Source organism: Eleutherodactylus coqui, chromosome 6 (assembly GCF_035609145.1).
Source record: "Eleutherodactylus coqui strain aEleCoq1 chromosome 6, aEleCoq1.hap1, whole genome shotgun sequence".
NCBI lineage: Eukaryota > Metazoa > Chordata > Amphibia > Anura > Eleutherodactylidae > Eleutherodactylus > Eleutherodactylus coqui.
The window spans coordinates 1,466,162-1,475,861 of NC_089842.1; the positions used below are offsets into that span (position 1 = coordinate 1,466,162).

Here is a 9,700-nt window from a genome sequence, read left to right on the forward strand (position 1 = left end):
GAGTAAAACGAGTAAAATTGACAAATCGCCAGACCCAGATGGAATACACCCAAGGGTTCAAGGGGAACTAAGGGATGTGATAGCTAGACCGTTATTTCTAATATTTATGGACACTATAGAGACCGGGGTTGTACCGCTGGATTGGCGCATTGCCAATGTGGTTCCAATATACAAAAATGGGTCCAAAAGAGAGCCTGGTAACTACAGGCCGGTAAGTCTCACTTCAATAACTGGAAAAATATACGAGGGGATTCTGAGAGACGCCATCGAAGAATACCTCAAGGAGAACAACAGAATAACTCCTCACCAGCATGGGTTCATGAGGGGGTCGATCATGTCAAACCAATCTGATCAGCTTCTACCATGAAGTAAGCTCTAGGCTGGACCTGGGAGAGCCTATTGATCTCGTATATCTGGACTTCTCTAAAGCATTTGACACCGTGCCACATAATAGGCTGATATATAAAATGAGAAGCTCGGATTGGGTTAAAATGTGTGTATCTGGATAAAGAACTGGCTCAGAGATAGAAAGCAGAAGGGGGTAATAAATGGTTCATACTCTGATTGGGCCCCCGTCGCTAGCAGGGGGCCACAGGGTTCAGTATTGGGCCCCATTCTGTTCAATATATTTATTAACGACCTGATAGAGGGGCTGCACAGCAAAATATCAATATTTGCAGATGACACAAAATTATACAATATAATCAATGCAACGGAGGACAATGTGCGGCTACAAACGGACCGAGATAAGCCGGGGGCTTGGGGGGGGGGGGGGGGGGATGGGAAATGAAGGTCAATGTGGATAAATGTAAGGTTCTGCACATGGGCAGGAGAAACGGATGTCACCAATATACACTAAATGGGGTACTGCTAGGGAAAAGGCCTGGGGGTACTAGTGGGCTGTAGACTAAACTGGAGCAACCAATGCCAGTCAGCTGCTGCAAAGGCTAATAAAGTATTGGGGTGCAGTAAAAGAGGTATAGGGGCGAGGGACGAGAACATTGTCTTCCCACTATATAAGGCACTAGTCAGGCCTCACATGGAATACTGCGCACAGTTATGGACTCTAGAAAACAGACGGCTAAGGGGCGACCAAATAACTATGTATAAATACATGAGGGACGATACAAGGATCTCTGCCAGGATCTGTTTACACCCAGGACTGCGACGGTAACGAGGGCATCCGCTACGATTAGAGGAAAGCAGGTTTCATCACCAACACAGAAGGGGGTTCTTTACTGTAAGAGCAGTGAGACTGTGGAACTCTCTGCCTGAGGACGTGGTGATGGCAGGATCCATAGAGCAGTTTAAGAGGGACTGAATGTCTTTATATGATATTACAGGATATGGACATTAGGTGACCAGCGGGTTGGTGATCCGGGTCTTACAGTCAGGGAGGAACTATCAGAGGTTGATCCAGGGATTATTCTGACCACCATTATGGAGTCGGGAAGGAATTTTTTCCTCCATAGGAGCAAATTGGCTTGCTGTTTTTTTTTTACCTTCCTCTGGATCAACAAGGAGGAGGGGGAGACAGGCTGAACTAGATGGACATGGTCTTCATTCAGCCAACATACTATGTTACATAGAGAAGAAAGAACACACACAGCAGTCTGCAGGGGGATTTGGAGAATCACATAGGGTGTGTATCAGTGTAAAAAAAAGGGGAGAACACCCACAGCAGACTCTGCAGGGGAAGGGAGTTGGGAGCCGCACACTCCTCAGCATGGGTGTATGTCAGAGATCTCTCATGGACTAACGCTGTGCTGATAAATAAGAGCCGGTGCCAGCAGCAGCATCCTGGACACACAGACCTCACATCCAACATTTATCACAAGAGCCAAATCTGAAACCAGGAGCAGAATGCGAGCTGCACATCAGTGAGTCCGAGGATGAAGGAATGGAGATTGCATCTGGAAACGTTTAGCTGAAGGTAACTACAGGTGCTCCCCGACTTGCAAACAGGTTCCATTCCGGGAGCCCGTTCGCAAGTCCGTTTTGTTCGCAAGTCGAACAAATGGTAGTATGGAGCGGGATCGCGGGTGGATCCCGCTCCATACAACGTCGGGTGCCGGCTGTTCTTACAGCGGGCACCCGGCGGCAGCAGCTCCGACGAGCCGCGCCGCTTGTCGGAACTGTTAACACTTTAAATACCGCTCTGACAGCGGTATTTAGAGTGTTAACAGTTCCGCCGAGCGGCGCGGCTTGTCGGAGCTGCTGCCGCCGGGTGCCCGCTGCACCCGACGTTCAGGGGGCCCGTACAGCGTCTCCCGATGAGATCGCGAAACGCTGTGCGGTTGCTAGGCAGCCGGGGACCTCCTGAAAGGCCCCGGGGCTGCCTATGCAGAGTGCCCATAGAGCGCACGGCTTGATAGGCACTCTTCATAGACAGCCCTAGGGCCTTTCAGAAGGCCCCCGGCTGCCTAGCAACCGCGATCTGACCGGACAGGCTGCTATCAGGCTTGATAGCGGCCTGCCCGGTCCCTGCACAGTATGATGTATTGCCATAGCATTAGGGGGCGGGAGCCATAGCATGACATCATACTGTGCAGGACAGATAGTTTGTATCTAGCGAAATTCGTAACTCGAATGTTCGCAAGTCGGGGACTATCTGTACTAAAGCCCCATTTAGACGCAACAATTATCGCTCAAAAGCCGTCTAATCGTTGTGTCTAAATCTGCCCATCTTTCAGTTTTCTGCTGAACCATGGTTTAAGTTCTGCTTGAAAACCATCATTCAGCAGAACAGCTGATAAGCAGGACCGCATGCTGTGTCTGCTGTCCATGGTGCTGAACTCATCACGGGGAGCCTGTGGCAGAACAATACTGCTAATTACAGAGCTCAGACCTCCTGCTGAGTTCTGAAACAGCTCCCAGAAGCTCATTTGCATGTAAATAAAGCTAGTAAAGCACTAATAGCAATTAGTGCCTATTAGTACTTTAATGCAAAACGAACAATCAATCTTTTGAAAGATATCTCTATGTGTAAATTGACCTTAACAGATGGAAAACATTGTTTCCAGGCCAAAAGTGTCCATAATCTTTAATTCCCAGGTGGAAAGATCTACGAAGACATTGAGCAAGCAAGGAATACTGGGAGATGTTAGCTCTGAAGTCTGTAGAGCTTGGACTGTAGGATTATGCTACTCCATCTGCTCAACCCGGAGAGTAGAGAGTGCAGCTCTGGAGTATAACACAGGATGTAACACAGGATCAGTACAGGATAAGTAATGTATGTACACAGTGACTCCACCAGCAGAATAGTGAGTGCAGCTCTGGAGTATAACACAGGATGTAACACAGGATCAGTACAGGATAAGTAATGTATGTACACAGTGACTCCACCAGCAGAATAGTGAGTGCAGCTCTGGGGTATAACACAGGATGTAACACAGGATCAGTACAGGATAAGTAATGTATGTACACAGTGACTCCACCAGCAGAATAGTGAGTGCAGCTCTGGGGTATAATACACGATGTAACTCAGGATCAGTACAGGATAAGTAATGTATGTACACAGTGACTCCACCAGTAGAATAGTGAGTGCAGCTCTGGAGTATAGTACAGGATGTAACTCAGGATCAGTACAGGATAAGTAATGTATGTACACAGTGACTCCACCAGCAGAATAGTGAGTGCAGCTCTGGAGTATTATACAGGATGTAACTCAGGATCAGTACAGGATAAGTAATGTATGTACACAGTGACTCCAGCAGCAGAATAGTGAGTGCAGCTCTGGAGGATAATACAGGATGCAACTCAGGATCAGTACAGGATAAGTAATGTATATATACAGTGACTCCACCAGCAGAATAGTGAGTGCAGCTCTGGGGTATAATGCAGGATGTAACTCAGGAGCAGTACAGGATAAGTAATGTATGTACACAGTGACTCCACCAGCAGAATAGGGAGTGCAGCTCTGGAGTATAATACAGGATGTAACTCAGGATCAGTACAGGATAAGTAATGTATGTACACAGTGACTCCACCAGCAGAATAGTGAGTACAGCTCTGGGGTATAATACAGGATGTAACTCAGGAGCAGTACAGGATAAGTAATGTATGTACACAGTGATTCCAGCAGCAGAATAGTGAGTGCAGCTCTGGAGGATAATACAGGATGTAACTCAGGGTCAGTACAGGATAAGTAATGTATGTGCACAGTGACTCCACCAGCAGAATAGTGAGTGCAGCTCTGGAGTATAATACAGGATGTAACTCAGGAGCAGTACAGGATAAGTAATGTATGTACACAGTGACTCCACCAGCAGAATAGTGAGTGCAGCTCTGGGGTATAATCCAGGATGTAACTCAGGAGCAGTACAGGATAAGTAATGTATGTACACAGTGACCCCACCAGCAGAATAGTGAGTGCAGCTCTGGAGGATAATACAGGATGTAACTCAGGATCAGTACAGGATAAGTAATGTATGTACACAGTGACTCCACCAGCAGAATAGTGAGTGCAGCACTGGAGTATAATACAGGATGTAACTCAGGATCAGTACAGGATAAGTAATGTATGTACACAGTGACTCCACCAGCAGAATAGTGAGTGCAGCTCTGGAGTATAATACAAGATGTAACTCAGGATCAGTACAGGATAAGTAATGTATGTACACAGTGACTCCACCAGCAGAATAGTGAGTGCAGCTCTGGGGTATAATACAGGATGTAACTCAGGAGCAGTACAGGATAAGTAATGTATGTACGCAGTGACTCCACCAGCAGAATAGTGAGTGCAGCTCTGGAGTATAATACAGGATGTAACTCAGGAGCAGTACAGGATTAGTAATGTATGTACACAGTGCCTCCACCAGCAGAATAGTGAGTGCAGCTCTGGGGTATAATACAGGATGTAACTCGGGATCAGTACAGGATAAGTAATGTATGTACACAGTGACTCCACCAGCAGAATAGTGAGTGCAGCTCTGGGGTATAATACAGGATGTAACTCAGGAGCAGTACAGGATAAGTAATGTATGTACACAGTGACTCCACCAGCAGAATAGTGAGTGCAGCTCTGGGGTATAATACAGGATGTAACTCAGGATCAGTACAGGATAAGTAATGTATGTACACAGTGACTCCACCAGCAGAACAGTGAGTGCAGCTCTGGAGTATAACAGCGGATGTAACACAGGATCAGTACAGGATAAGTATTGTATGTGGTTAATACTCTTTAAGTTGGGCTCACATGGACATAACTGTAAAACACTGCGGGGGTCATGCACCATTTTACAGCTTTGGAGACGGCGGTAATTGGGGGTGCTGCCACTTACGGCAGCGCTGTCAGGCGCAGTACTACTGGCGTTTTTTTTGGTTTATGTTTCCCATGCGATCTCACAGCTACGGCACATATGTAATTGTGTATGGGGACATGGATATACACGCCCATAAAGAACAATGGGCTCTGTCTTGCATTCTGTTTTGCACTTGTGTATTACGCTCATGTGACTGGACCTGTGTAAGGGAATGTCATGGTTTGCCTGCGAGTTACCACATATCACACGTAAAGCGCCCACATAATACGCGGTAACAATCCGCCCCTGTGAGCCCTGAGGGAGGTTTTCTGATTTAGTGTAAAAAAAGCTTTTTCACTGTATAAATAAAAAGTTCTCCCTTATGTTTCCATTCTTGGAGTTTGCGGTTCTCATTGAATGGGGTTTTCCCACTTTAATTCTTTAACAGCTGAGTGTGGCATAAAGTAACAAAGGGGGCAATACTCCCCTGACTGCAGGCCGACGTCACATGACTGCCACAGCCAATCAGAGGCCGCATCCTGGGTGCCATGATGCCAGCAGTTTGGCCCCTGACCTCTGCTGGGGGTCCTGCCGCTATTGTCATTACATGCCATACTCAGCTGTTACACTTTTCTTATAGTGGGGAAACCCCTTTAAGTGTCAGCTGAGCAGTGGATACAATTGTATCCAGTGTAGACCACGCCCAGTGGACTCCAGATACATTGTACATAGCTGGTCCCGCTCCCAGCTCTATCAGCGCATCCGCAGCAGCTTTGCTACAATGTTTCCGTCTGTAGTTGCATTACCCAGATTGGATACAGTAGCACCGCTGAGCGCAGGACTAGATATGTACAGTCTGCAGAGGGTTCTCATTCACTGACAGCAAACACAACCTGAAACTGCTGAGGAAGTGAAACTTAAAGCAGATTAGAAAGTTGTCGAACTTTTCATTTCTACAGCGATTAAACTTTATTAATAGAAATCTGGAAAATGCCATCAATGTAGTTTGTGAGAAGCATTGAGGCGGGAAGCGTCCGGTCTGCGAGGGACCTCCGCGCCGCTGACATCGGATACGGGGGGCGCTACTTTTGCAGTTTGCTGTGATATGTGAAACTTTAAATCTGAATGTATTTCCAAAAGCGACCTGTTATTATTGGCGGGTCCTCCAGTCCGCGGCCGCCATACTTCATCCTCACTTACCACAAAGGACTGCACAAAGTTCTCTCCTCCAGCCCTATATGTTAATGCATGGATGTCTAGTATCTCTCCTCTGTGGTTGCTGCACTGCGGGTATATCCGGGACCGGCATCTGCTGCACTGTGCAGGTCACATTGCAGGGGGAAGGGAATAAGGGGTTAAGAGGCCCCTGGTGGAGAATGGTGGTACTGCACTGACTGGAGAGGCAGGGGTACAGGATCAATATCTGCTGAGTCAAGTTACCAGGGGTGGGGGAGGGGCGGCTGCATTAAGATGGAAGAGTTTTCCTGGGACCTTCTATTGTATCATGTCATTTCCGATCGGCGCTCAGATGTAGGCGACATTAAGGCAGTAGATGCAGTAATCATGTTAACGACTGCACTGACCTTGTAGGACTGGCCCTTTAAGAGGATGTTTTACGCACCGACGAGCCATAACCAGTGGGATTTACAGAAAGCATTTAGCATTTGCATTATCCCTTCATGTAAGGGGGTCCGGACCCCATGCCCTCTATTGGGACCCCTGAACCCACCGCAGCCGAATTCTCCTTCCCCTTTCCAGAATCCCCTATTTATCCTTCGGCCTCCATAGTCTGCACTAATCCCCTGCGGAATCCCTTCTGCGCCTCCGTCCCTCGCAGCGATCATTGCTACAACTAGGTCAGGGATATAGCAGGTCTCTCGGGGGTCCGGGAGTTCGGGGGGGCTCCTACAATATAGCTGCACTATTTACTGCTGATTTCATATTGTTTCTCTGCGCCAGCTGCAGTTGGCATTGCGGCAGATGTATACCCAGCTGTGCATGCAGAACTGGCCATACAACTTACCCAGGAGGCTGAGTGCCAGTGCTACGGCGCTCAGTGCAGGGCGCGCTCTCCTGCCCATGGCCGGGGAGGGGTGAGGGGGTCTCCGGTGGCCGTCCTGGAGTATATCTATTTATATCATGTAATTTCCCCTCGATGATGCGGCTCTGACAGAACTGGAAAGCCAATATGGCCGGATCCGTGGCTGCAGCAGCAGCGATGCAGGAGGGTTGGGGGTGGTGAGTGGTGGGAGCACTTGCTTTTATGGTTGCTGGATTTCCTGGAATGATGCAGGAGGGTGAAACAAAAACCGATTTCTGCTCTTTCTGAGATGATGTCATTTACCTTTCGGCTGCCCCCGGGCGTTCGTGAGCGGCGCGCTCCGCTTTTCTTTATCCCATCGAGGTCCTCGTTCTATTTCTGAAGGGCAGATGCACACCCGTGTATGCGTATTTGTGCACGCATTCGCATGGCGTTTTTGTGCAGCGGGCATTGCAAATTTGCGCACTTAACTGCATTTTTCTGTCCTTTTTGCACGTGTAAGTTGTGCGCTAATGTGCACGTAAAAAAAACCCGCCGATGGTCTCAGTCATTAAAAAGGCCGATCAGTTTAATGAGTTCAAGAAGTGTTCTTTCCTTGTACAAATGTGCAGGTAAATTTTGCGCTGTGTATTTTTTTTGCGCCAAATTTGCGGATGTGGACAAGCCCAATGAAGTCCATGGGGTCTCTTTTCTGCGTTTTGCTATCGCAAATTTTTCGCACGCAAATCCATTTGTGGGAATCCGGGCTAAGGGCTTATTTCAATGAGCGCAACTATGCTCTGCGGTACGGAACGTTGTCGCGCCTGAACGAGGGGATTCCCGCTTTTTATACCCCCCGCCAGAGCGCAGGAAGACGGGCGCCGTCCGCTCTTTCCCTCACTACACGGCAGGTCCCATCGCTTCTCGGCCGTACAATTATGTGAAGGCGTTTGCTGCGTCCCGCGATTATCACGAATGTGGCGAGATGATACGTTTATACATGCGGACGCAGAACATGCTGCGTTGTAGTTTGCGCTTGCGGATTATGCATTTCCAAGCGGAACTGATCGCCTGCAAGCTACTGCGAACCACCAGGCAGAGGGAGGCCGCAGGATACGCAATTCCGATACGGTCGTGTGAGCATCATCACTCAGTAACTGTATAGGCTGAATGGATGATGCATATAGACCTTGCAAGAGCAAATCATCCAGCTTTCCCAGAGCCCAGTTCAGCAAATCATCCAGCTTTCCCAGGGTCCAGATCAGCAAATCACTCAGGTTTCCCAGAGTCCAGAACAGCGAATCACCCAGCTTTTCCCAGAGTCCAGATCAGCAAATCACCCAGCTTTTCCCAGAGTCCAGATCAGCAAATCACCCAGCTTTCCCAGGGTCCAGATCAGCAAATCACCCCGCTTTTTCCAGAGTCCAGATCGCCAAATAACTCAGCTTTCCAAGAGTCCAGATCAGCAATTCACCCAGTTTTTTCAGAGTCCAGATCAGCAAATCACCCAGCTTTCCCAGGGTCTAGATCAGCAAATTACTCAGCTTTCCCAGAGTCTAGATTAGCAAATCACCCAGCTTTTCCCAGAGTCCAGATCAGTAAATCACTCAGCTTTCCCAGGGTCCAGATCGGCGAATCACCCAGCTTTCCCAGGGTACAGATCAGCAAATTACCGAGCTTTCCCAGGGTCCAGATCAGTAAATCATCCAGCTTTCCCATGGCCCAGACCAGCAAATCACCCAGCTTTCCCAGGGTCCAGATCAGCAAATCACCCAGCTTTCCCAGGGTCCAGATCAGCAAATCACCCAGCTTTCCCAGGGTCCAGATCAGCAAATCACCCAGCTTTCCCAGGCTACAGATCAGCGAATCACCCAGCTTTCCCAGGGTCCAGATCAGCAAATCACCCAGCTTTCCCAGCATCCAGATCAGCAAATTTCTCAGCTTTCCCAGAGTCTAGATCAGCAAATCACTCAGCTTTTCCAGAGTCCAGATCAGCAAATCACCCAGCTTTTCCCAGAGTCCAGATCAGCAAATCTACCTTAGGCCCCATTTACACAAGCAATAAAAAGGCCCAACTTGTGAGCATTTGCTAGCTGCACAGACCTCGCAGCTTGTGGATTTCCTTGAGCAGTTGTTCCCTTGCAGCGGTCGCAGGACAGAACAATTGCGCGATGTTCTATATTCAAATGATTCGAAGATCGGCCCGTTATTCCCTCTTGGAGCGTGGCGTTCGCAGGTGCAAGCAGGTTTCATACGAACACGCTGGGTATAACATGCAGTCATTACATGCGTTCTATTGCAAAACCCATCGCGCCAATCTTGTAGTCGCCCGTGTGAATGTAGCGAGTGAAGCTTGGACCGCTATCGCATTCACACTGGCGAGTGCTCGCCAATGTGTGCTTCACCCACGGATACGCCTCCCGTCACTTCTGTGAAT

General features: G+C 48.5%; 2 protein-coding genes across 3 annotated transcripts in view; one reads left to right on the plus strand and one right to left on the minus strand.

Moving 5' to 3' along the window:
- The window catches only part of LOC136631729 (sodium channel subunit beta-2-like), a 56,355-nt gene extending 48,889 nt beyond the window's left edge, over positions 1–7,466 (minus strand). For both annotated transcript variants that reach the window (XM_066606029.1, XM_066606028.1), the window contains exon 1: positions 7,267–7,466. In XM_066606029.1, coding sequence (XP_066462126.1) covers positions 7,267–7,324 — 58 coding nt within the window. In that variant the 5' untranslated portion in view covers positions 7,325–7,466. The remainder of the gene's footprint in view (positions 1–7,266) is intronic.
- A 974-nt stretch (positions 7,467–8,440) lies between these two features.
- Positions 8,441–9,220, plus strand: LOC136631709 (uncharacterized). The gene has a single exon (XM_066605996.1). It carries the CDS (start codon positions 8,441–8,443, stop codon positions 9,218–9,220), a length of 780 nt encoding a protein of 259 aa, XP_066462093.1.
- The last annotated feature ends 480 nt before the right edge of the window (positions 9,221–9,700 follow it).

Coding starts and splice junctions, on each gene's coding strand:
- LOC136631709 (XM_066605996.1), top strand. CDS start 8,441: ATGCATATAGACCTTGCAAGAGCAAATCATCCAGCTTTCCCAGAGCCC.